The sequence below is a fragment of the Heliangelus exortis genome, chromosome Z (genome assembly GCF_036169615.1).
Source record: "Heliangelus exortis chromosome Z, bHelExo1.hap1, whole genome shotgun sequence".
Classification (NCBI taxonomy): domain Eukaryota; kingdom Metazoa; phylum Chordata; class Aves; order Apodiformes; family Trochilidae; genus Heliangelus; species Heliangelus exortis.
In genome coordinates, this window is record NC_092454.1 from 73063567 (window position 1) to 73091286 (window position 27720).

Genomic DNA, 27720 nt, shown 5'->3' on the forward strand with positions numbered 1-27720 from the left:
GGCTTGTTTGACACACCAGTAGTGGGGGGGCAGGGAGAGCAGCAAATATTTTCACTGCTGGTTTGGTGGGAGGAGGTGAAGACCCAAATCTTGGGTTTTTGCATCCCGATGAATTTCTGTGCTGCTGGAGCAGCTCTGCAGGTGGAAAGGGCAGAACTCTGCAGCTCTGATGCCCACAGCTGCAGCTGTGGAAAGCAGCCCTTGCAAGCCTGAGTTTTCAGTAAATTACACGTTTTTTCCCCCCAACCCTTTGTTGTCCCCCCAAAGCCACCTTGTTTTGTTTTGTTTCCATTTACATCCCCTGTCAAGCCAACAGCTTGACTTTGTCTTGGTGTTTTCTTTACAAATGTTAAGACCACACTCTGAGCTCTGCTAATATACTGTATTTTGCTACTAGTAGACAAATTTTAACATCACATCACGTACATGTTGCGGTTGCTATTAGAACATGCCTTTTAAAAAATACTTTTTTGGATGAAATCTTCTCTTTCCCAAGAAAAATCTAGTTCTTCAATATAATTTATTATGCCTTTTAAAATTCTGTCTGTTCAATAAAATCTTTTCTATATTATAAATACCTGTAACGAAAATATAATTTAAAATTCTGAGAGAAAACTTTTTTTTTTTTTTTTTTCCCCCTTTTACATTTTTCACAAAACCCACACAGGCACCAAGGAAAGACTAACAATAAAAATAATTTACTCCTGCACAGTCTCCTCTGGGTTGGAAACACTCAATACAGAGGCTAAGTTGTTTTTTTTTTCCTTTTTAAAAAAAAAACAACTTTTCCTCTGACAAAACTTTGGCTACAACATGAGAACCGGCCTCAAAACAAAGGAAAGTCCTGTGTTTTCCCTCTGTTTAACCCAAAAACCTCTCTCACAGGCTGGCTGAGTGTTGCTAGTTCTTTCCTTGCTGTGCCATACCTGAATGAGCACTGGGTACAATCTGAACATCACCTGAGGAACCAGCCTCTGACCTTCGTTGCACAGGACTAGAAGTGCTCCTGCCTCACCAAGTGGGAACATTTGTGGTGGAGTTTTACTCCCCCTTCTGAAAATCGAGTATCAGTGAAAGCATTTGAGTGCTCTGCCATTACAGCAACTGCAAGAAGTTTCTGTGCTGAGTTTGTTCAGTAGTGATGTATTTGCCAGGAAAGGCTGTGGGTGCTGAAGGGACAGCACAAGAAAGCTCTGATTTGGACCACTTGCAGGGATTTTAATTTTTTTTTCTTTTTTTTTTTTTTTTTTGGTTTTCAACCACTCCTCGTTCTAAGCCGATTTCTTAACTGAGACATCCAATGGTGGAGTTGTTATGAAGAACTCTTCAGATCTAAAGCTCATATCTAAAGCTGGCAAAAAGCAGACTAAGCCCAATACAAACACGAAACCCTCACAAAAAATAAATTAAAGAATAAAAAAAAAAAGATTTTTACATCTTAAGATTAGTAAAACAGTTTTCAAAGTTGTCTTCAAGCAGCCCCTATTTTCTACAGACGACACAAGTGCTGTTATACTAAGTAGATTAGCTTTTAAGTTACAGAATTCAATGTGAGGATTGAAAAATCTGTAGCTGAACTGATGAATTATGAGCAAAATGCTAAATGCCTGTCTTAGAGACACCTCCACTATTTTAAGGAATAGGCAGTGAAGGAGAACCAAGTATTTCTATAATGTCTGGAAAAGGCATTTTAGTGGCAGATGAGAGAGGAAAAGAAGTGAAAACTAGTCAGCACTTGTTTGAATTATCTTTAGTACTGCAATGAGATAATTATCCCCTGGGAATCTTATTTCCTTGTTCTAGATCCCCTCTAATTTCTGTGCATCAAATTGCATTTTTTTTTGTTTTTTAATTATGAAAAAAAAAAAAAATAAAATTCAGTCTTGACCCTGACTCCAAAGATGTACTTGTGGAACTCTGTTTGTCTGGTGTACTGATAAGGTTAGGGAGCTGCCTGCCCTTGCTGTTTTCCTCCTCCTCCACTTTCTCCTTCCTTCTGTCCCTGTCCCTCCTCCATACCCCACGTGTTCTCTCCCTCCATCTCTGGCTCTCTTTCCAGGGAGTTTTCACCTCACCCCTCTCCCCCTCCCTGAACTCCCTGGGTTTTTGGGAAATGTTTTCATCTCCCACAGACAGACACCCCCAGGTCCAGTCCTTAGGTGGGCTTTGCTGGCAGCTTTCCTTTACACTCCACTTTGGTCACAGTTCAAGAAAAAGAACAAAGTGATCCCAGCTTTCTTGTCCTGACCACTGCAGACACAGGCATCTCAGGAGGCAGGTGTATTACTTAATTTTAGAAATCCACCCCAGAGACCAGGCAGTGGATACCAAAGGATCAGTACTCCATCAGGTATTTCAGAACCAGTGTCAAGACTAGCCAAGTGCTCTGAAGTGCTGCCTAGAGGAGCTCCTGTCTGCAGTAACGAGGCAGCAAGACTTGGCTGATCATTCAGGCACTTCACTAAGGTGGTGGGGAGGTCACCCCATGCTCTGGGATGCCTCCCCCAGGGGCTCTTTTCAAGTTATTCTGTGTCTGTATTCTGCCTTGTGAATGATGTCCTCAGTGTTCACTGATGCTCCAACCCAGTTCCAGCCTCCCACCTGCTCCTCTGTGGGGCAGAAGGGTAAGGGACAATTGTCATTTGGAGGAGGAGCAAACAAATACAAAAAACCCCTGTGACAGGAGTACTGGCCTCAAGTGTTAAACCCAGAATAAATGGCAAACGTAAGCAAGGCAGCAGTATTCATTACAAATCCAGGAATGACAGTATATCCCCATAGTTTTGGCAGTTGGGTTCAAAACTGCTCAGTAATTCAGGTTTTGAATCCTACTGCATGCTAAATGAATAGGGTGGAAGAATAAGAAATGTGGAAAAAAAAAATGCTTAAAAGGGAGGATTAGTGTTTTCATGGGAGTTCTATTGCATTTCATGCCTGAGGGGGCAAATCTACTCTGGTGGTAATGAAGAAAGGCTTTGGAAAAAGCTATCACTAAAAAGCTTCAGTTTTACTGCCTTATCCCACACCCGTTTTTTCCCTTCCTTGATATCTTATTAAATATGAAGCAGTCAAAGCAGCAATCACACAACTAGTACAACGGACTCCTGAAAACAAAAACAACCAAAAACTACTGGTGGGGTGGGGAAAATGACCAACTGAGTGCTGCACCCTCTACCTCAGTTTCCCTCATTGATAATATCAACCAGGGCTTGCAGCAGTCTGTCATCTCTATGCTTATAGGGCTTGGCATTATAGAAGAGATCAACGTAGTCACTGTACAGACTTTCCTCTGAGTCTCTCAGCTGGGAGGGCTTGTTCAGCTTGTCCAGGGCCTGGTAGAAGTGTTTGTATGGGATATCTAACTTCTCACTTGCAGTCTTCTTTGGCAGCTTCTTCCGGGCCATCTGCCTGCTGAAAGCACTTTGCAGCAAGTGCAGCATGGCCTTGGAGGGCATCTTCTCTTCTGCCTTGCTGGTGCTGATCACTTCTGTCAGGTTGAATTTCTCAGTCAGGATCTGCTTAGTGATGTGGCCCTGGAATACAGATCGTTGTGGAGAAGGTTAGGTGGCAGTGAAAAAAAAACTGTCTGGGTTAAGGAGTGGGAAGATGCTGTTTGTCCACTGAGGAGGCACTTAGCATCTGGAAAAGAACCAGACCATTACACACCAAGGCAGACTACACAAAGGACTGCATTGTACAAAGTGTTTCCCACAACATAGCAAGTTATAAATTCAGATTCCACACTGGTAGGATAGAAATTTGCATTTTTTAGCAGGATTTGTCCCCTTGCTAAGGGATACTCCTGGCTGCACCGTGGGACACAGCTCCCCAGCACCCTTCACTGGAAGAAGGGTCTGCAGCAGCTCTGATTGTGCCACAAACCCTCCTGGCTCCTGGGACTGGCTCTGTGCAACTTCCTCTGCAGATTGTCTCACCTGAGAAAGGACAGAGTAGCATCACAGACATCCTGGAGCCCTTGGGAGGATGATGCCAGGTAGAGATGGGCAGAGAAGCTGCTGGGAGGCACAGCCTCACTTCTTCAGCCTCTCTGATGCCCCCCATCCTGATAAGGTATCATGGGGCTGCCCAGGCTCCTCGTTTACATCAGGCTGGACTAATTAAATGCTCACTCTACCTTCATCTGTTTTTTCACACGTCCACCAGGCTCCTCCTACAGTAAATCCACTTGTGCTTTCCTCCTGATCTATTTTTTGGCACGTGGCTGCCACACCTCTGGGTGCTTATTTTATGTATTTGAAGACCCTAAACCTCTCTCCCTCCATCTTCTCCATAACCAGTCCAGGGAAGGTTAATCCCTCTACACTTCACAGATGTTCTAATTACTTAGCAGGGAGACAAACTGATGCAATTAATAAAACATTCCAAAGACATCAACACAATCAAGTATTGTGAAAATGTGACAATGTACAATGATACCATCCCCACTGTCACTCCCAGAAGCCTGGAGTGTGTTAAGAAGTAAAGAAGGGCTGACAAAGAAGCTGGCAGAAATAAATCCACTTAACCAAACCTGCTCAGCCACTGAGTCACTGACTCCTGTCATGTCTTTTGTTACAGACTTCAGCAGGAAAAGCTCCTTTGGGATGCCAGACTTGTTCCACTAGAATTACCTAAATTTAGTGTGACTGTCAGAGGTATATTCATCCCTCCTTGTACCACTCACCTTCACCAGTTAGCAACAGTCACTGCTTTAGTAGCAATATCCTCTTGACATCCTAGAACACTTATGGAAGCAAAAATTAATAAAAATATCAGCTGGTGACGTGGACAAAATGACAACGCACAGCTCAGAAGTGGTCAGGGGCTGGACAAAATGAGCAGAGGATTAAAGTGTGTCTTCCTTCCAGGAGAAAAATAATATTATTTCCTTATAAGCCAAAAAATTAGCATAACACTACCTCTTTGAAGTCTGTCATCTTCTCCACTCCTCTCCTGTCATTCTGCACAGCATTGTAGGAGGTGTACACACGTGGCTGCCTCATGTGTTCAGGATGGGTCGTGGTGCCATGCAAAATCAGCTTCCAGTTTACAACCCTGCCTTCATTCTGGATTCTCCTGGACTAAAGGGCAAGCAGGGCATTAGCACAGGCTCCAGTGGCATAAGAAGAGGAAACAGGACACTTGGTGGTAAAGTAGACAAAAGTAACTAAAATAAAATATAAGCCTTTCAATGTCCAAATTTAGACAGTGCTTTATATGCACAAGAAGACTGATCTGTTACAAAGAGGATATGTCAGAAAGTGGGATTTAATACAAAGGCTGAACTACCTCAAATATTCACATTTTGATGCAGCATCATTACTAACACTCATGTAGGAATCAATGGAATTCCACCATAACACAAACTCACAAAATTACCAAAGTAGTATTTTGTGTTATTAGCATCTGTTCACTAAGCCATTAATTGGCAATTTCTTCTCAAAAACTAACACTGAGATAGGAGTTTGGAATAATATTCTGTAGAGGTGTTCAGCAGCAATCTGAAACACAGCTTGTGGAAGTGCCTCACTAGTGTAAAAAGTGCTTTTCCCATTAGTTCAAGTGAGAGTATTTCAGTTGTGGGAAGTGGAAGATAGATGCACAGAGGAGACTGAAACTTTATTTTACCAAAGCTCCTTTCAGAATTTTTTCTCAGTTGTTTATAGAGACTGGAGGTGGCTGATGCAGCTCTTCTTTTCTAATAACAGGTCTTTACCCAAAGTTAAATCTTTTCTAATAACAGGTCTGTACCAAAGCTTTTCTATGCAACTCAGCTGACAGCCAGCTTATGAGTGACTCTGCAAGGGCATCTGTGACTCCAGACAGGGCCATTGAAGTGAAAACTTACTTCAGGAATCACAAAACCCTGCAAGCTGAGGAATGAGCACATTGCCTCTGGAGGACAAAAAACTTGGTTTATTTTGAGTTTTGGGAACCCCCTCACTTGAATAATGGAGAAAGAGAGGTAACTACAGACAGATTGCTCTTCTCATCTTCATTCCAGAAAAATGCATTATATTACTTAGAAAGAGCAGGATATCTGTAACCATGGGACTTTTATCTAAGCCTGTAGTGTTAACACTACCCTGTTGATAACATTATTTACTTCTCTTTCCTTGTCCATCTGCTTGGTGCTTGGCATTATCCCCCTGTTCACAATCTGAGGCCCGTGTGGGCTGGGGGCTCAGTGTCTGGTAGGAAGCACTCATTTTCTGGCAAGACCTGACCCCTAATGACAAGCTTATTAACAGGCAACTTCAATTAAATTCTCCAGAGGTGAGTGAGCCTGATCACTCACTCTTCGAAGGGGGTGATTTTTCCAGTTCCCTATCAAGCAGCTTTATTCTGGTGCCTCACTGTTGTAATCCCCATCCCCCGGTGGTTTCAGTAAATTTATGTATTTCTTATCAGTACATTTCTGTGCTCTAATCCTTAAATGTTGCTCAGCAGTAATCACTCTAACAAAGAAGTCATGGAAAGTTATAGATCAGAATAGCTCTCTGAGGTCACCAGAAATTCATTAATTCAAATGGTTTTGAGATAAATATAATTATCCACAGGCACCAAGAGAAGACTAGATCTGTTCTGTGTTCTCTTCTGGAGAAAAAACTAATTTTCAGTTAATCATATGTTAATTCAACTACATATTTCACTCCATGAATCACAGAAAATGACACTGTTTCCTTTCAGTGACATATAAAGTGTGAAAAACACGGGCATGACGTTTTTTGACAGGTACACGCAAGCGAAATGAGGATAGTTCTTTGCATTTATCTAAAGGACAGGAACATCTGATTCTTTTTACTTTAATCTTTAAACCAGATGCATGTTTAGCTTGCAGAAACTCTCCCTGTTCATCATGTTTGGTCCTGGTCAGTGACCACTTTACCCACGTGAGCTGCCACTCGTAGCTGGTGAACGTACAGACGTACTCACCACGTCAGTGATTCTCAAAATCCAGATGCCTGCAGGATTCTCTCCCCAGGTGTGCACAGACATGAAGTCCCAGTTCTTGAAGCCATTGGGAGATTTATCTCTCTCTCTCTCAGCCAGTAAGACAGTGCTGGTCCCTGTATTGGGGCAAGAAAAGCAGCACGGGGTGGGTCAGACACCTCCACTTCCACCTTCATATTGCCTGCAAGCTTATCTAAGGCACAGGTGATCTGGAAAATACCTCAAAGAAACCCCCTCAAAAACAGAAAAGTAGTAGATCCTCTTAAAAAAGCATAAAAAATAAAAAGCAGAGGCCAGACACAACCAGTATTTCCCACTAAGGAGCAGGTCAGGAGTTTTGAAGGCAAACCAGATTAAGCAGTGTTGCAAAACCAAAGTCATAACCTGAATTCACCACTGCATTATTTTTAATTATTTGGTTTGGTTTGGCTTGGCTTGGTTTGGTTTGATTTGGTTTGGTTTGGTTTGATTTGGTTTGGTTTGGTTTGGTTTGGTTGGGTTTGGTTTGGTCGGGTTTGGTTGGGTTTGATTTGGTTTGGTTTGGTTCGGTTGGGTTGGGTTTGATTTAGTTTGGTTTGGGTTGGTTGGGTTGGTTGAGTTTGGGTTGGTTTGGCTTGGTTTGGGTTGGTTTGGTTGGGTTTGATTTGGTTTGGTTTGGTTGGGTTTGGTCTGGGTTGGTTGGTTTGGTTGAGTTTGGGTTGGTTTGGGTTGGTTTGGTTTGGTTTGGTTGGGTTTGGTCTGGGTTGGTTGGTTTAGTTGAGTTTGGGTTGGTTTGGTTTGGTTTGGTTGGAGAGTGGATGTAAATTGTTAGTGCCTGGAACTCCAACAGGAGGAAAAGCATTTGCATTGTTATTTTTATTACAAAAATGCTGCAGCTCACAAAGTGTTTTCTGCAGCAGAAGAGACTCTGCTGCACAGTAAGAAATTTGTTGTGCTTGTTTGCATGTTAGGAGAGAGCAAGGAAGATATATTATTTACATAATAAGGAGCATAAAAGCCTCGGAGAGAGGGATCACAAGCTATAAATATATTTAAATGCAGCAGCATGAATAGAGGAACTGAATGACATGCACTTGGCAGTGCTGTTTGGTTGGAAAAGCAGCAAGAGCCAAGGGAAAGAACAGTTTAACCATGGCAGCAACACCAAACAACACCTCTGCTAAACCCACAGAAATCCACAGAAGCGTGAAGAACATATCAGAGCCATCAGCCTCTGAAAAAAGGGGTGTTTTTCCTGCATGCTCCCTACATATTAGTGGTAGCAGAGTGTTCTGGGGGGGAAATGCCTCTCTAAAAGCAGAATGAGAGCCCCCGTGGTTGTCACCCCCCTGATGTAGCTACAGCCCATATATTCACTCCCAAGCTACAACTTCCCTAAAATGGAATTAAAATGTGAAATACCACCAGGAGACAAGGGCAAAACAGCAACACTGCTGTTGTAGGGCAGAAGGTGAACTCAGAAAAGGCAGAATTAAGGTGAGGCTTGCCAAGGCAGGGTTTGAGAGTGTTTATGTACAGCATCTTAACCTTGCTCTGAAGAAAGGTCATGCAGTAATGGTATCAGCAGGGCTCTGCTCATTTATTATCTGCAAATTAGCCTTTAACAGCAATAAATTAGATTAGCCCAATGTTTAAATCCATACCTGAAAGCCTGTCTGTTGTTTCTAATAGTATCAGTTGATCTAATAGATTTTACACTCTACAAAGTTGTTAATACTCATTCTTCCTTTCCTTTTTTTTTTCTTTCTTTTTTTTTTTTTTCTTTTTTCTTTTTTCTTTTTTCTTTTTTCTTTTTTTTTTTTTTCTCTTTTCTCCTCCATATCTCAGGGTGCTTGCAAGATAGTTTTCCATACTTCAGACCCTTTAGGACCGTGGTGCCTTGGTGCCCAACAGAGATTTAAATAGAGCAGTGGGGAGACAAAATGATCTGAAGCCCAGAGAGCCAGAGATCCTGTTTTCCATTAGTCTGCTGAACCACGGTAGAGCTGATAACCACTTCTGAACTATAATAACATGATAACATGCTGCCTGTCAGGAACTCTCGGGTTTTATGGGCTCTGCTGCCTGACCAAAAACATCTTTTTCTGAACTATGATTTCCAAACCTTTTCTCCCAGAATAACAACTCAGGGCACAGGGAGGGGTTTCAGAGAACCAGTTCCCCTCCCCCAGGATGTTTTGCCCCTGCTGGAGCTTTACCTAAGGATGGATTTATCTCTTTTTTAAGCCACGGGAGAGCACCGAGGCTGCTCCTGGTGTAACACAGGTGGCAGAACAACAGGAATCCTGCCCTTGCTCCCGTACCTGATGGGGATCTCAGGGTGACGTGGAGATCACCTCTACGGGAATACTCAATCGTTGTCTCCAGCTGCACGTGCTCCAGGGATCTGATGTGGTTTTCCTGACCCTCGCAGGCTTTTGTGGGAATTTCAATGATGACTTCCTCGTTTGCTCTTAGCAGCCTGTCAAAATTACAGGAGACCTTTGATTGCTCACAGAAACTTCTGGTCCTGGGTCGTGATGTGGAGTGCAGGTGCTGCATTTTAACACCCACTCCAGAATGAGGAGAAAGGAAGAAAGACAAATCCTACACTTGTTATTGTTTGAGTGCTCTAGCAAAAGCCATGGGAAGCTGTGGGAGCTCAGATAACACTGAAGTGTGCACAGTGGTGGACACACTTGTGCAACAAACACCTCCTGGAAGCAGGCAGGCAAGTCTGATAACCAAGAGTTTCTGGCAATACTTGGTCCCACAGAAACTAGAAAAAAAAGCAGTCTTTGCTGCCAGATACATCACAGGACTGCATCAGACAGAGTTCCCTCACTCAGATACCCAGAGGAGCTCTTATCATGGGGTTAAAGTGCAGCACGACAGCCAGAGACATTTTGACCCTTGGTACTCCACACCATCTCAAGAAAAAAAAAAGGCTCAAATCTTCTCTACATCCCCTGTACAGAGAGGTCTTGGGCACACAGTCAGATTTTGGACCTTAAAGGTCATCTAGTTCCAACCTCTGCACTGGTCTGGACCAGGTTTCTCAGCACAATTTCCATTATTGTGGTTGGAAAGGGGCATCTCTATCTCCATGTCAATAACTCCAAGCTCAGAACCTTGGGATTATTTAATGCAACAAAAAGGACTGCTGGTAAAAATACATAAACAGCAAGTGTTACATAACATACATCAGTGATGGATCAGCACTCTGTGGAGAGAGCTGATAAAAGCAAATTGTCAGTAAAATAGCATAAATTGTAAGGTTGCCAAGCAGTGACAGTCCAAAATATTGTAATATGATTTTACAGACAAGAGTTATGGTGCACTTACACATAAGTGTAATTGCATAATTTTGATCTTTCAAATAGCTGAATTTTTACTAGACAACAAGTCTGTAAGTGAACAAGTGGAGACAAAGAACCAAGTCTGTATAGCCTGACTGATTAACCAGTTTATTGACTAATTGAGCTCAGTTTAGGGCCACTATGATGGGAGCACTTGTGAACGTGGCTGCTAAGGCCTCTGAGACACTTGTGTTTCACAGGAGATGTGCCATGTCACTTTGATTTCAGCTTGTACTAAACCTGTCACAGGAGAAGAATTGCTAAGACCATCACAGATTTTTTTTTTTTTTTTTTTTTAATTCCTGTGAGACTTTGGTATCTTTTTTTCCCATCTCCTGGTGGCAGTCTAAGCACTCTTATCCTATCTGATCAGATTGTCCCACAGTATCATCCACAGTGATGCTGGCTGCACACCCAGAGATGATAACTTGCTCTTTGTTAAGGGTTTATGGTGGTAATCCCCATCAATCTTACACTAAAAAAACAAAAACAAAAACAAAAAAACCCCAAGCAAACCAACACTGCTTGCTTGGCCCTGAGGAACACAGTGAGGCAAAACCCAAATGAATCAGAACAAATCTCTTGAGTCTGGCTGCAGATTATGACCCTGCAGGAAGACAGACACCAGCCAGGTGATTCTAACCCCAATTCTTACCTTGGTTCAAAGCTGTTGTCTTTGACAATGCACTCCTTCTTTTCTGGTACCCCTCTCCATCTCATGGGATCACCTAACTCTACCAGTGCATTGGCATTCAGCAGACCAAACCCAAACCTGCTGTTGACCATCAGTCCAGCTCCATTCTTTTTCCATCCTGGATTCCCAGCCAGTGGATCATACTCTGAGGTCCACACCACCAGGTGCTGCATATCCCTCCATGTTAGGTTTGGGCTGTTGAGAAAATGTGCATGGTTAATTGTTGCAGGGCTATCTATCCTTTTTTTCCTTTTTTTTTTTTTCTTTTTTTTTTTTTTCCAATTATTACTCTGCAATGGAACATGCTTTGAATGCATATGGCACCCCATTACTTTAAAATACAGAGTGTGCCATCCTGACATTACCTCCCCAGGCAGACAGGATTTCTGTGAAAACAAACAGCAGGTATCTAGCAAGGCTAGAGCCAAATTCTTCAAAATTATCCAGGCTTTTAAAGTTAATTAGCAAAACTATAGCATTCCCCACCAGTCTTTGTGGGATCTGGACTTTACAGAGTCACTGGGTGTTGATTACATCTGTGATTCCCCCTAACCTTTAAAATACAGGGGCTGTGTGACCCAAGAAGTACTCAACAGAGCAGAGAGCTGAACCTACACCACACCAGCACTAATCCTCCAGCTTAATGCCTGACTGGTTTTCTGTGGAAAAGGCACTGTCCTGTCCTGCCATGCTGTTTTTTACCCTCTCTAAGTTGTACATTCTGACTCTCAGCCCCACTGCATCTCAACTTGCCCACTCCCTGCCTGCTGTGGCAGCCACGCTCGAGCCCCTTCCATTGCACGTCTCATCACTGGCAGAAAAATTTCTGTGAGTTTACTAAAGGTCTAAACTTCTGTAACCTGCTGCCCTGCAATTCTGTTCTCACAGTACATGTGCAGCTTCACTGGTTATTAAGTGCAATTGACCATAACTCCTAAAACAATTGTTGCCAATGCACAAAATGGACTAAAATTGCTCGGTCACGGGCTGGTTCTGTATTGGTACGTGAGGGCTTATTATTGTCATGATGCTGGGAGAGCCTGACTGATACAAAGTGGAGCTGCAGGATGAGCTGGTGCCATTCTCAGCTTGAGGAGGAGCCTTTGGGCTGCCTGAGAGGGGATTTTCCAGGGGGATGCTGTGATGTCTCACTTCACTTCCAGCGCCAGAGCAAAGATCCCGGCAGCCAGCGGTGCGGATGCAGAGGTCCCAGTGTGAGTCTCTGTACATTGGTTGTGAAGATCAGCACTCGTCTGATAGAAAACAGAACAAAACAAAGCAAAACAAGAGCAGATTGCTTGAATAAACAGTTGTAAATAGAGCCATACCCACAGCTCACACAGCCGTGCATCCTTCACCTGACGAGTACCAGTACGCTCCCCACCAGCACAAGAAGTAATGGATGCTTGAATCTATTAATATTTCAATCCACTCTTTTTATACTCCAGCTATAATTTTTGCATCAAAATGCTTTGTGTTGGAACAAAATACTCCCACACTGAATATCTTATTTTATTCTAAGGTTTCACAATAAGTGTTTCAGGCTTACTGGTGAGTCACAAAAACAGATCATTGTGTTGGGCCTAGAACATTTAAAATTACTGCTTGCTAGAAAATTAGTCATAGGATTAGTACTGGTGTTCTGCTCCCTCTTCAGCAGAAGAACTATAATTTGCAATGAAACACGTGCTCTATTTGGAAATTAAACAGCAAACTCATCTGCCCATGTGTCTATATCTTGGCTATTTAGAGAAGCCACTTAGTAAGGATTGATCTCCTGGCTAACTTGGAATGACAATGTTTTAATCCCCATCAATGCAGTTTATCGTAAAATTAGCATCCACCAGGTCTGAGCAGAAATTGCATCTACTTCAGCATTACTTTATTACAGCAATTTTCTTCAGTACAAGTTATTTCTTGTACAGTTAATGAAGGCACACAGGCTGTTCTGCCTGCTTGCTGAGTGCCCTTTGCAGGTTTGGGAGCACAATTCCTCCTGCTGTAAGTGGGAATGTTACAAAAGCTGATGGCAAGGTGCTCCAGAAATACTGACTCACAGGGTATGCTAACTTCACAGGTCCTTTTCTTTCCTTTTCACTCTAAATCCTGCCTCCTCTGCCCTTTCTGAAGAACGGGGGCACATCACACTCCATGCAGGGAGGTTTGCCATGCACAGACAGGAGGCAAGCCCAGCACTGACTCCTTTTGACACAGCTTCTTGGGTTAGAAACTGCCAAAAACATTCCTGGAACACAACCACCTGTTGGCTAACAAATCCCTCCAGGTTCCCAGAGAAAAGCCCCCAGCATCTAGCACAGGAGACAAAGCAGGCACATGGGGGGAAGAGCTGTGACTTGTGGCATGCAAACACAACACATTCCTGCGTTTAGCCCGAATTCGGTAAAAAATACCCACGATTCTTTGGTCGGTATAATCCCCACTGCTGTATGCTGTGGCCAGGGTCGAGGAGCACTTCTCTGCATACCAGGGGGAAAGGCCTTGCTGGGAGGCACTGCTGATGGAGATGGTGTAGATGCTGTCAGTGTAACCATCACAGTCACAGTTGTCACCCTGGCGGCCCCCGTTCCCTGAAGCCCACACAAAAATGGAGCCTCTCCCATTTCGGCCCTGAGGGAAAAGGAAAGGAGTGGTTATCACAGAGGTTTCCGTCTCTGCAACCTGCTCTTAAACCCACAGAAAAAGCCTAAGATGTCAAACATTTCCAGGGGGAACAGAGGCACTGGAAAGACCCGTAGGAGAAGGAGAGTTTTCCACCAGAACTGTAGAAGATGGAGACAGAAGGAAGCAGCTTCACACCCTGCAGCACACCTCTCAATTTGGCTGATTTGGGTTTAATGTCCCAGGCTCAGCAACTTTTAGGTTTCCAAGCCAAAAACCAGAGCCTGTGCTCAAGAGGTAAGCTTTCCCACAAGCTGATGTTTTGGTCCTGAGCATTTCTAGGAAAAATACCGATTTTTTTTAAAGAGAAGACAAGTCTATCAGGATTTATTTCACTTGCCTTTCCTGTCATCACAGAATCATGGGTAAGAAGTATGAATGACACACATGATACCAAATATCATGTGGTATGATATTTTCCACCAATTTATTTTTTCTGAGGAAGCCTTTCACAGTCAGCACTGACTGGCTGAAAGACAGTGAATTATCAGCAAGCACACCTGACTGAAAACCCTCCCTTCCCTAGAAAATCTGTGGGCCAGCAGCACTATAGAAACAACCAGGTTCAGTCTCTGCTCTGGTCTCCAGTGTGCAATAAGGGACCAGCAGGCAAACCATGACAGGGAACACCCATCACCCTGTCTGTGCTGGTCCTTCAGGGGAAACAAAATCCACTTGGTGTGAAGAGCAAAACTTCTTAAGTTGTGTATTAGTAAGCTATGGAAAAAAAAAAAAAAGCAGCTGAAATACAGATTTTTGTTAATCTCCCGCTCAGCCAAAATTCAAGTTGTTCGTGCAAGTGCTAAGGTGATTGCAGCACTTAAAAGTTTTAAAAGAAAGAAAGTAAGTTACAGTCTTTGTGACACAGCTGCTGGCATGGGAGGGACAAGCCATGTCAACTGCAGAAAATCAGACAGGATCTTCCTTCCAAAAAAAAAACCTGCTGGAAAAGCACTGGTGTGTAAACACCTCCTGTGACCTCAGTTCCAGTGCTGTTCCTGACACACTAAGCACACACCTAAGGGCTTTACCAGGCCAGCAATAAAGCTCAGGGAGGAAAGCCTCAGCACCTCCAGCTCTGCCTTTCAGCAGAATGGAGACCATCAGATCCCTGGAAAAGGAAGCCTGACAAATTTACATGTACATTTGCCCCCCTTAAGAAGTAAGGAAAGTTATTAAAAAAAAAATAAAAATACCTTTCTTCATCTGCTTTTTCAGAATAAGACCACTAAACATTGTTTTCCTAATTATTGCCTTTAATCCACCCTCTCTTCTCACTGCCTGTGGGCTCAGAACTCTGCTCATCACCAGCCCCCTGCTCACAGACTCCATTCTCAGACTGTGTCAGCTCTCAGGCTTTTCTTTCCTCTTCTCTCCTTCTATCTAAGTTTACAGCCCTTATTCCAAAATCCTCTTCTCCTTGCTTCTGGCCTTCAAGCTTTCCTCCATTTTTCCTTCTCTCCTCTCTGGTTCAGTCTTCCTCACTCCTGTACATCTTTAGGAATCTTTTCTCCTCACTGGCAAGAGCAAAAGTAGTTTACCAATATACCCCAGGGAGCTCTCAGTTTGACCCCTACTTAACATCAAACCAGATCTAAGCAAGTTAACATAAAAAATAACTGCAAAATCATTGTTTCCAATACTCTACATCATGCATTTTTACTATCTTCATTTAAACTGGAGCATGATACACATCAACTTATAAACCAGTGCAATTAATCCAACACAAGCCTATCCACAGGGTGCTGAAATTTATCCCTATTTCACACAGAAAAATAATGAGAAGGCAGAAATTTTGTATTCAATTTCATAGGTTTTCAGTGCAGAAATCCAATTACAGTTCAGTGCAAAACAAGCAGCAGAGATGGGTGGGGGTAGGGCAAGACAAAGGCAGCAAAAATAAGGATGGAAAAAGAAAGCTTATCTGTGGAGAAAGGCAGCTTATAACCAGTGTAGGAACCTCTAAAGGTGTTTTTTAATAAAAAGTTCTGTTCTTTCTGGTAATTTCTTCTGATCTGAACTACTGAAATCCCCTTTTCAGGTAAGTCTGAGCAAAGAGAGCACAAACCATCTTCCCTGGTACCAACCATTTTAAAATTCTGTTCTCTGCCTCATTTTATTGTCTCTTTTCAGGTATTGTACCTGTCTTATCCCATACTCAAAAGCCTTCTGAGCCAATCTCCCAGGTCCTTCCACAGTTTTGCCATCATCATTAGGGCCCCAGCTTGCACTGTAAATATCCACGTGTTCTGGATTGAAACCAATGGAACTGGCTTCAATAGCATCAGTGACTATTCCATCCAGCATTCGGATGCCTGAGGAGAAAGCAGAACAAAACACAACAAAATCACCCAAGCAGATCAGATGCACGTTCTGTCCCCTCCTCTTTGTCAACTCTGTGCAAAGTTTCCAGCAAAATAAATCCATAACCATTGCAAACCCACTGCTGTTGGTGGGGACAGTTCATGTCAGTGAGATACAGCTGACTTACCCTTTGTTTGCAGAGCTCACTGCCCTTTGCAAATATTTTAAAAGCACCTCATAAAATCTCGGCTGCCTCTTATTGCTCCTTCTAAAGAGGGACAATACTTTCTGCTTATGGTTCCTGCTTTTTCTCATTTCCTCAAGTTCCCTCTTGACTCTTTCTTCCTGCCTTTTAAATCCATAACAAAGACTTCCCAAACAGCTAAACTAAACTGGCACTAAAATTAAATAAGTTTTATCAATGTAACTCTTATCTTTAAGAGCCCTTAGGAGTTTTGGTTGAAAGAGGAAGTTCTGAATTCTCTACCTCAAGCAGTTTGTCCTCTCAGCCATCAAGGTTTTGCTGCTTTTGTAATGCTGCTATTCCACTAGCTCTTCACCACAGAAAAAACACTCTCACTGTCGTTTTATTGCCATGTTGGATTTTTTTTTTTTTTTTTTGCTTCTGTGAGCAATCCAGAGATGCTGGAGACATCTAGCCATTAACATTTTATTATGAACTGCATGATCTAATCTTCTGCACTGCAAGCCTGATCTCAGTGGTACTTAAAATTCAGTGGCAGCAGCAGCAGAACATCTGAGCTGGATCTCTGGCTCTGCAGAGGAACTGCTACCACTGTCCAGTGATGGAGGAGGACAGAAATAGCACAATTCTGGCAAAAAATCCCCTCTGTGGCATGGCTCTCCCAGCAACAGCAGCAATATGAGAGTCACAGCAGTCAGGATGCAGCCTGTGTTTTTAAGCAATAAAAATGTCTGGGTTGCCTTGCAACTTGGCGAGTTAGAGCTACAGCAGCTGCAAGGTTGCTGGCAGTTGGTGAATTTTAAGTGCTCTTTTTCTAGTATTTTCCACAAAAAAAAAACCCAGGGATTTTTCCAAGGTACAGCAGGGAACGTGTGCTTCTATTAAAAAAAAAATCAATCAAACAAACAAAAAAAGCCAAACAAACCCCAGCCCCACTCTTACAGCTCAGTGTGTCATTCTTTTTTATACTATTGAGCAGGAAGGACTGTGAGCATAATTCTCCTCCCAAATGGCTGGTGTCTAAGACTCCTAATACCTCTGAGATAAAGCTGGGCTTTATTATTTCATATTAATTAGAGGTGAAAACATACAAAGGAGCTAATCTGCTCAACCACTGCTACTCCACTATAGCTCCCAAAGCTGGGAAAAGAACCAAGCCTGTGCCACTGGTACTGAAAAAAAATACCCAGACCAAAAATCACTTATTCTGGCTAGGCTTCAACTCACTAACATTTTGAAAACCCATTTCTCAGCTGGCTCAGAACTGTGAGATTCTCCCACTCTGGTGCACTGTGAGCAGAGGTTTGGGGATGTGTGGGCATGAGCACATGCCCCGGGTGCTGGCAGGCAGCCGAGGAGATGCTGGGGATGCAGAGGGGAGGGGGTGTGCAGGTATTTCCCACAGAAGAGGGGGAAGCCAAGCCTGCAGGGGAGTAACGTGATAAGGATGAAGACAGGAAGACTGACAGCACGTGGGTGAGTAAAAATAGTTCATGGAAAAACACCAAGCAAACACCGCCTTGTCTCTGCCACCTCCAAAAATCCCGCTGGAGTCAGCTCGGGGATTTGATGGCTGCAGTGGTGCTTCCCAGAGCAGCCTCCACTCGTGTCCTCTTCCACGAACTCTTCCCTGCCCTTGCCCAGCCTGGGTCCCAGCATCAGTCCCACAGAAGCCCACGGCAGAGCCCCAGGTCATTATTTCACACAGACACAGCACACACAGGCATCTCTCTGCCTGGCAGGAGGGTATTTTTAGCAGCACATCACTATGCAGGAACTCTCAGCCCAAACCTCTGTGCAATGGGAGCTCCTTAACCCCTTGATTTCCGTGGCAGCACCAGGGACAGGTTGTGTGGGGCAGTGCTGGGGATGTGTGTGCAGAACACAAACTCCCCCTGCTCTGCCCCAGGGGTGGGAGACAGACACAGAGCCCCCAGCTGCATGCGGAGCGAGTGGCAGCTGGGAGAGGGCACTGGGAGGTTTCACTTTGAATACTGGCATAAAGAAGTTTTTTCGTTTGGTTTTGTTGCCTTGTTTTGTGTTTTTTTCACACAGGGCACAAAATAAAAGCAGCCACGAAGTGCTCCAGATATTCATCAAGGCTTCAAAACAGCGACAGGCGCTGAGGTGAGAGTCCTAAGTCAGCATCTTCAGAGAAAATGAAAAAATTTTTGGAGGGAATGTTTTGTTTTTACCCCTCAGGGAAAAGTTAAACCAACCTCTGAGGTTGGAGGTTTGAGAACAAGGAATTCCAAATGCCAGGGTTGCTCCCCCTCAGGCAGCTATTGCTGACCATTGGCTGTGGACCACTGGGCTTATCCAGGAGGGCAAAATGCTACCAGCAAACAGACACTTAAAGAAGTCTTAAAGAAGTCATCCTGAACTAATGTCAATTAGAAGTGTGTAATCCACCATTTCATGGGTTTAAAAAAAAAAAAAAAGGAAAAAAACTGTCTGAAGAAATGAATCCTGCATAGCTTGGAACATCCAAAAAGCCTTCCACTGCTTAGCTACTCCAAATCTGCCTGCATCTTTTTAAGATTTATCTGCCATTCCCCTTTCAGTATATTTTTGTTACATCCCTATTTTAGTCAGGCTGGTCATATATAACATCTTACAGTTTACTTCTGCGTTTCTATTCTTTCTCCTCTCCCCATACAATTACAAGCAGCTTTCTGCATAATCTGGATTGCTGGACTGCTTTTCCTCCCTTTTTTTTTTTTTTTTTTTTTCTTTTTTTTTCTCTCCCAGACAAATCACCCTGCAGAGATCTGTAGTTTGCATTTGCAAATGAGCACAGAGCATATGCAAATAACTGTGGAAGAATCTTCTTGTAGATGCAAGTGCCTTAAAATATGAGCACAGCAGGGGCTCAGACATCTTTGCAGCTTCATCCATCCTGCCCTGCTTTGAAAATTTGGCATGTTCATCTTGTGAGTGAGATATTTCATTTAACCAGACCATGATAGCAGCATGCACCGTGGCAAAGGCAGGCTGCAAAGCTGACATCTGTGACAGCTCAGCAGAGCAAATGGGAACCTACAAACATGAGGATGAAGTGGTGGGAATGGTAGTTATGGGTGTCAGTTACCACTCATCACCCCTTTGCTTAAAAGGGGGCAAAAAGGAGGTTATGAAACAAAAAAAAAGCAAAACAAACAACCAGGACTGCACAAGTATCTTCCTCTGATAAACAACCATCTGTAACTGATAGTTTGATCGTGACTATTTCATAAACTTCTGATAGATTAAACTTTTAGTCACTGCTTTGGAAAAAAAAATGGCAATATTGATTGACAGCCAAGCAAGACTCCACTTATGTTCAAAACTAACTTATGGTGATAGTAGAGAAGTGAGCTGTTGAAACAAAAAAACTGGGTGTCTTGGCTGACATGATCTTTTGAATGTGATTGTTTAGATGGCAACAATATGCTGCAAGGCAGGGTGGGTATAAATCTTTATATCCTACACACTCTACTCAATTCTCCTCCTTCCCCATGCTGCCTCATTCCAGAATAACCAAATATAAGAAGAGAGTCCACCATTCCTTAAAAGGCACAGTCTGTGGGTAAAATACAGGTTGTTATCACCATCACTATCTATATTGGTGTTGCTGGTGTTTTATATTCTACCAATTTCAGCTGATAACCAAATTCCAGAGAGTATGCTGACCCTGCAAAGCACAGATATAACACTGCACTATGGCCAGACAGGATTTTGTAGCCTAATACAGCAGTCATTAACATTCCAGATTAAAGGAAGCTGAAAACACTCAGCACTTCAAAGGATCTGTCTGATTTTCACTCATATTAGGGATCTCATTATTCCCCTTTTCTTACCTCCAACCTTGGCATTGAAGGCTACTCCAACTCCACACTTCCTGTTGTTGGCTTGCATGACAATTTCTCCTGCACACCTGGTCCCATGCCTGGATAAGTTTGGTAAGAATAAACAACACCTCATAACATTTTTGTTAATGTACATACAGACTCATCAGTGACATTCTTGATCTGGTGAAGGATTCCATTCAGTTGATATAATGCAGCTACAGAACAGCTTTTGAGTTGTATATATTTTATGCAAAAATTCTTGTTTCTCTTAGGCTTCAATTAGCACATTTTTACATATTTAATGACTTCACCTACTGTGATGAGATGATAAATACCTAAAACAAGTCACACTCAAGTCTGTAGACCTATCACACACCAGTATTTTAGAAGAGTACAGAAGAAATGAATTTACTAAGGATTTTGGAAAGTTAGCCTTTAAAGCATCCTTACCACTGCTAAACTTTTCTTGTAACCAGATATTTTCTGTGTGATTACTTTTTGTCATAAGTGATTCTTGTGATCCACAGTGCAGAAAACCTTCATGTAAGTGTGACTGTAAAAGAGCTGTGTTATTTAATACTATAGATTGTTACTCATTGAAGTGTTTGAATGCTGCTGGGCTGAACTCCATTTGCTTATTAATAAAGATTAAAGGTAACACAGGTAGATTTAAGAGATAATGTCATCGGAACAAAACTATAATGGGTTCTTGCTCTTAAATAACACTGTAACAAAGCAGAAATGTCATTTTTCAAGTGTCTTATTCATGGCACGTTTATCTTTTGATTGATTGGCTTTTAATCCTCCAAGACTGATTTATACCACGTTGTCTGACAGACAACAGGGAACCAGTGCATCCCTGCATCTCTTGCAGGCTGGCATCCTCACTGGTCTGAGAAACTGACTTTTTGTGTGCCAGCTTTTTTTTTTGTGTGTGCCAAGGTCTATTCTCTTCCCTTTCTGATGGGCAAAACTCATCCCTGGATTACCACGGATAGACAGTGTGGCAGACCCATCCAGATGTTCCACACCCAGATGTTCCACAGAGCATCACAGGGGAAGCTCTTGAGAAGGCACCAGAGGAAACTCACAGGAACTGAACTGGCTGGATATGTTGTGTTCAGGCACTCTGGAACTCCCTAGGTCATCACCTTGAGGGCACCTAGGCAAATCTGGTCTGAACAAAGCTTCCATGTGCCTCAGGAGAGACAGAGAGATTGTCCTAGGAGTAAAGGCAACATTCTCCAGCACCTGACCATGTGTCAGACCCCAGAGAGAGGGCAGAAGCACTGAGCTGCAAGGCATCCTACTGCTCCACAAGGTACTGCCAAAACTGGAAGATCCCTAGCCAGAAAAACTGACAGCAAGGGATGGGTTTGCTCTTGGTAGGTTCCTCTAAGAGACAGTCTTTTACAGAGCCCCTCGTAGGAGACATATTATTTTAGAATTCCTAGTGCAAATCAGAGAGCTGAAGTTGCAATCTGCTAACAGAGCCAGGAACACACATGGTGACATGAACAGATTGTTCCCTTCACTGTACAGAAGCCTATCAGTGCCTGATATGAAGATATATAAGAAATTCAGGGCATTATAGGGATGTTACAACTATGAAACTCTCCATCTAGGAATTTAATTCCCTCCATTTCCAGTGCTTGTGCCAGTGGTGTGTGCAAATCTTTGTGCAAACTGAAATAACTGGAGGTTCCTCCAACATTTCTTGTTGTGCTGCTGACCAAGCCCTTGCACGGGCTGCCCAGGGAGGTTGTGGACTCTCCCTCCTTGGGAATACTCAAAAGCCACCTGGATGTGGTCCTGAGGAACCAGCTCTTGGTCTCAGGGGCTGACACCAGAAGACCCTCAGCAGTTCTGCCCACCTCAGCCATCCTGTGCTTCTCTTATACAGCCATTTCCTTTTGTTCTATAATTGTAATGGGGAGATACATGGGTATTTCTGCACTTGTGTGTTATAACAATGGACTGTTTTGTTCTCTTCACACACAACTGGGAGGCTACTCACTTGTTTTCATTTGTTGGGTCATATCTAGGAAAGGGGTCATCATCATTGTCATTGAAATCATAACTTGCCAGTGGGTCCTAAATTTAAAAAGAAAGCAACACCACAATTAATTCAGGCAACTAGAAAATGCATTTTAAGACATGTAACAAAATGGGTCGTAGAGTCAGTGTCTTTTTACTTGGTGAGGTTCATGTTGGCAGCAATGAGGTTGGTAGAGTCTGATGGGCATAAACAATTCCATAAATTTTTCACAGAGCTTTAATAATTCAGGATTAAACCAGTGCACACAAACATGCCTGCGAATGAAATCCACTGAGGGAAAAAAAGCAACAAAAAACCCAACTAAGGGTTTTATTATTGCTAAGTCACATTCAGCTTCCTGTGACACAGAGCAGGTTCCTAATTATGCCTAAGGCAAATATTTCAGTCTCTGTGCCGTAGGAGCTGACTTAGGGAACAGACAGCAAGCTGGAAAAGAGTGTCTGCAGATCAAATTTGCAATTGTTTACTTTATTACATATGATTGTAGTGCCTAAACTTACATAGTTCATGTAGATGTCAGTGTGGTTCCACTCCAGGCCATCATCAAGCACTGTGATGACAACGCCTTTGCCTGTGATTCCTTTTTGCCACACAGGAATAACGTGGAGATCCAGCTTGGGCAGGGATGGAGTTACTCTTGTATCTTGCTGGGAAACAGAGAGGAATAAACTACGTCAAATTTTTTACCCATTTACCCTACACAGGTCCAAAGCTGTGTTTTAAAGGTCCTCTAAACCGTCCCCAACTCAACCTGCGTTTTTTCCTCAAGTTTTTTAAGAAGCAGAACAAAAAGTTTCCTCCAACACTTGTAGCACTGGAAGATAAACCCTCTTACTGGCAGGTCCCCCCTGAGCAAAGAGAATTTTGTAATTGTTGTAGGGAGGCATCAGGAGGATGGGAATGGTAGGGATGGTGAACCTTGGAAGGTTTAGTTAATAATCAGACCTGCAGGTGTTTGCCCTTTTCACTTGACGAGGAGCCAAGACAGCACCAGGAGCTCTGTTTCCACCAAATGTGCCTTACCCTTTGACATTCAAGTTAGCCAGAGCAAAGTAATTAATGGGCAAACCAATTAAAGCAGTCGTTTGGCTAGGAGCAGTTGTGCTGAATCACAACTTTCTGTTTACTACCCTCATTACTGTTCCTGTGATAAATCAACTGGAAGCATGAATCATCTGCCTCCCCTTCCACTGCAAGTTCTCTGAAGAGTAGCTCCTAAATGGGTCATTTCAGCTCTCTTAACATTAAATGTGCAGTGCATGCATCTAATTTAGAAGACCTGCACACACACACACACACAAAAAAAAAGTTAAAAAAAGCATTTTTTTCTGTTTTTCTGTGCATAATTACATTAACTGATCACAGGCTTCTCATTTCTTTGTTTCCAATGGAATGTTGCAGACAGTGTGAGACTTAGGAAGAGAAATCTCTTCAGGGAATTCTTGGATTTTATGCTTTCTTTTCAGACTGCTGCTGTTCAGGGAATTCTTTCGGGTTTCAAGTTTCTAGACTCCACCAAGAAATATTTTTTTCTGGTGATGTGTGAAGGTACACTGAACAGACAAAAAAAAATTGCCAGCAAGTTGTACTCATAAAGTAATATTAAATTATTTACTACAAGTCAAGGAACATTATTTGGGAAGAAAATACTTGAAATATTTATGCATGTAATCAGAAAAAAATCAATGTGCACTACTAGCAAGGTTAAGCAGCATGCTCCTGTTTCTTAAGCAGGAAAACCAAGGGAAAAGATGTGAAAAGCACAGAAAGGTGGAAAAAAGAACCATGTCTCTGTGCCTCCTGGAGATCAAGACATTGCCTTTTACAGAATTAGTTTTTTTGAACTCTGTATGTGTTTGTCCAACACAGGCATCTCATAAATTGCCCACTTGGAAAGAGGCAAAGAAGCAAACAGATACTGAGCTTCAGAAAAAAGTTTCATTCTAAAGATTGAAATTTAAAGACAAATTTTTACATTGAAAAGAAGTCCACAGTAATGTTCACGGAAATATTTTATGCTATGTAATTAATCACTTATTTTTCCTAGCCCAAAAGAAGTAAGGAAAGGGCATTATACAAACAGCCTAGAATTTAGTCTGATTTCTCTAAGTTGAGCTGAAGGGAAAAGGTATTTCCAGTGACATGGGCCACATTTGTGCTTGACCCTTCTTCTGGAAGTGTTATTCCCACTTTTAATCCCATCCCTGCTCCAGGTGAAAGCAGGGAAGCCCAGACTGGAGGTACAGCCAGATGCAGGGTGGAAACACAGACTCTCCAAAGAAACATATAAACCATGTAAAAGATAACTGTAAAATAACCATAAAACCCATAAACAATTGATTTCTGACTTGTCAGGTGCAGACAGGAACTGGAGCTCTGGAAATTCATTTTGCTTGAGATTTTAGACATGTGAGCTGCAGACACTCTCTTCTATTAAAAAACTTGTCCAAGAGGCTGAAAGTTCTTGTCACACGCATGGATATGTTTTGGGTTTGGGTTTTTTTTTCCGTCTGAAGGATGTACTCTGCATTACCAATTTCAATAAAGAAGTGGCCAGCTCCAGACAGGATAAGGGACTCCTTAAATGCCAGCAACAAGTATGTTTAAATCATTATAAAGGCAGCTTTTAACTGTTATGCTGCTTTCTAATTTGGACCCCTATTCTCAGTAGCAAAACTAAACTGGCTTTTAGGGTTACCTGGAAATATTGCCAGAGAGATCTCTCATTTTTACAGAGAGTGCTATTGAGAGGGACTGTTCCTTCACTCCCTTCAGTGCAATTGCTCTGAGAGCAGTGAAATCATGGATCTGAGAGCACAAATGAAATTCAACAAATTCTTACCAGGTACCACTGCTTATTCCACATGGGGTCGTTGAAAAGTTTTTCTGCTGAGTCTCTCAGGATGCCACGCTTGGCCCTCTTCTTTTCATACTGCTGCTCTGCCCATGTCACCTACAAATATTTGTACAAACACAAGGAACCCTCTGTAGGTGAGGACTCTCACACAGCAAGATTTGGATGCCTAAAGCAAACCGAGTGGTGTTTAGGGACTGTCCCAGCAGTGGTGGCTACTGAAACAAGCAAAACAGGCTTCCTTCTCCTCCTGCCTCTAATGCCCCTCTGTTTCCACTGGGAGTGAAGAAAAGGAGAAGGTTTATCTGTGGTTTTAGTCTGGCAGTGGCAATGATGCTGTTATCCGTAGCCCAGCTGGACCTCCAAGTCTTCTTCCCAGTGGTGTTTGAAGTGGGATCAGTGAGCAAGCTATGGGCATTGGAATAACTTCATCACTGCCATAATTACACCTCAGGCAACTGAAAGCCAAAAAGGCTCCATCCTGATGGATACAGGGAGTGCACCGGGTTTGAGCAGCAGTCCCTGAGTCACCAGGTTGTGTTTCAAATGCAGACCCCAGACTCTTCCCTTTAATGCATTTCTGAGCACAGCTCAAACCCAGTCCCAGCCCTGGCACCTCTCCTTCTGTACTGTGAGCTCCTTTTGGAAATGGGAATAGGAAGATATTCACTGCTAGTGTCTGGATGGTCACTCCAAGATTTCACCAAGTTGGTGCTTTTCATCTCCATTTCCAGACAAAAGAAGCAAACTCAGGCTCAGAAGACTGCCAAGATGCTGCCATCAGCCTCAGGTGAAGGATGCCTTTGCTCTAACATTTTGCTTTAAACATCTGAATAGCTATTGTCACCCACTGGCTTTATGGCCCTTGTGTCTATCTCCACACATGAAACAATAGAAGAGTCACTCAGAAACGAGAAAAAAAAAAAAAAAAAAAAAAAAAAAAAAAAAAAAAAAAGGACTGATTTGATTAAAATACAATTTTCTAGTAAGAGCCTAGTGAAAATTCACTACAAGTACATAAACCTTTAAAAATGGTAGCTGCACCAGCTATGGTTACTGAAAACTCCCTATTTATTTCGCTCTGTCTTTAGTGCTAAAACCCCTGCAAGCCACAGCTGGTCACAGGAGATGAAGATACCCACACAAAGTGTAAGTATTTCCAACTGCCCTATTGATATCCAGGGCCATACACACTTGTGCACAGGTTACAGCAATTACCTTTATCTCCCTTCCCTGCCTACAGAAAAGCTTGGCCTCTTCATCACCCAACAGTAATTAACAACTGACAACTTCCATGCTTGCTGTTTCTTTTTTTTTTTTTTTTTCTAGGTGGGCAACTGCACCGAGGGAAATGAGCTGAAACTACCAAGCAGATAAGTCAGACAGACAAGCCAAAACTTTGTCACTTGGCAGCTGTGTGAGGTTCCAACCATCCCTCAGCAGCAAAAAACCAAGTCCCTGTGCCAAACCTTCAGTCACTGATGTATAAAGCAGTGAAAATAATCTTAATTTGTGTCTCTTGCACGGGAGTAGGTTGGGAAACCAGTGCAAACACTGGAAGATAGTGAGGGAAATAATTATGTCCTCTCAATATCTTCACAGCCTTTTATCTGTTTTGCCACAAGTGCTGGGACATCCATAGGAAGAAGATAAATATTCAGATGGGAGCCAAGTTTTACCCCAGCTTTCACACTTGGTACACTGTAAAATTCAGGAAGGGATCAGATAAACTAAGGCAGGATCCCCCTTTCCCTCCCTTTCTGAAGACTGAATTTAAATCTTTTTTAAACAGGTTGCTGCTGAGCAAGAGCAGCTCTTTGGAGCAAAGGTCCATATGTAACTACATAGCATTACATGATTGCTTTGTGTTTATATATTTACATAATGGCATAATTACCTCTCACTCGCTCACACGGTTATTAATTTGCATACTAGATGGTAAATAACAGGGAAATTGGAGAGAATTTAGCAGATCACCTGCAGCACTGTGAAGCTCTGCTGTTGGATGTAAGCCTGCCATCATGTTTGGCAGCAATCTGTGTGACACAACTGCTTCTGTTCTGCTTATGACATTAAAGTTTGGCATACTACAGACTGTCGTGCTTCCCTCTGTCAGAGATTAATTCTGTGTACTAAGTGAAAAAAAAAAAAAAAGGGGATGAGCTGCAGCCTAAGTGTTGTTGGCATTGAGCGTCTGATTAAAGGCACGGGTATAAATTAGAACACTAATTCATACTGAGGTTGTGGTTTTGAACATCCCCCGTTCAGAATTATTTCTAAATAGTAACTGTTCAGCTGTTTTCAGAGAGTTTCCCTGCTAAACCAGTGTCTGCAAGGGGACAGATGGGAATGCAGCTTTGAAACTGCACAGGCAACACAAAGAGCTCACAACCCCTCCTTTGATTCTGATTCCTGTATTTCCTCCTGGATGACTCTGGCCATCCCAAACCTGCAGATAACCATCCACTCCTTGTCAGGTGATTTTTACCATAAATGGTTGATTTTCAGAACGAGGTTACTTCATGTTTTGGACTGCTTACACTTTGACAGTGATCACCAAAACGGTGCTGGTTTGAAATTCAAATTTCATTGCTCTGAAACTTACCAGAAACACTTTTTAAGAGGAAGTGGCAGCATTCTGGTCTGTTTCCTAAGCTCAGCACCCATCCCATTTTCTCAGTGTGTTTACAGACAGACCAGTGTTTCACCAGTAAATGACACCCTGAAGCCCTGGCTCTCTCCTGCTTGCTAATTGCAGGAGGATCCTGAGGAACCCTAAGACTCCAGGTCTAGAATGTGTGAT

The 27720-nt window shown here is 42.7% G+C and overlaps 1 protein-coding gene across 2 annotated transcripts in view; it reads right to left on the reverse strand.

Annotated features, from left to right (window-relative positions):
• Positions 1–368: 368 nt before the first annotated feature.
• Positions 369–27720, reverse strand: part of PCSK1 (proprotein convertase subtilisin/kexin type 1) — a 30231-nt gene continuing 2879 nt past the window's right edge. The window contains exons 3-14 of one of the 2 annotated variants that reach the window (XM_071730568.1): positions 24906–25016; positions 22564–22710; positions 22022–22098; positions 20014–20102; positions 15808–15980; positions 13402–13614; positions 12139–12239; positions 10948–11181; positions 9258–9415; positions 6937–7070; positions 4920–5081; positions 369–3533 (exon numbers count right to left, since the gene is read on the reverse strand). In XM_071730568.1, coding sequence (XP_071586669.1) covers positions 3177–3533; positions 4920–5081; positions 6937–7070; positions 9258–9415; positions 10948–11181; positions 12139–12239; positions 13402–13614; positions 15808–15980; positions 20014–20102; positions 22022–22098; positions 22564–22710; positions 24906–25016 — 1956 coding nt within the window. In that variant the 3' untranslated portion in view covers positions 369–3176. The remainder of the gene's footprint in view (positions 3534–4919; positions 5082–6936; positions 7071–9257; positions 9416–10947; positions 11182–12138; positions 12240–13401; positions 13615–15807; positions 15981–20013; positions 20103–22021; positions 22099–22563; positions 22711–24905; positions 25017–27720) is intronic. The other variant, XM_071730569.1, reaches the window with a different exon arrangement.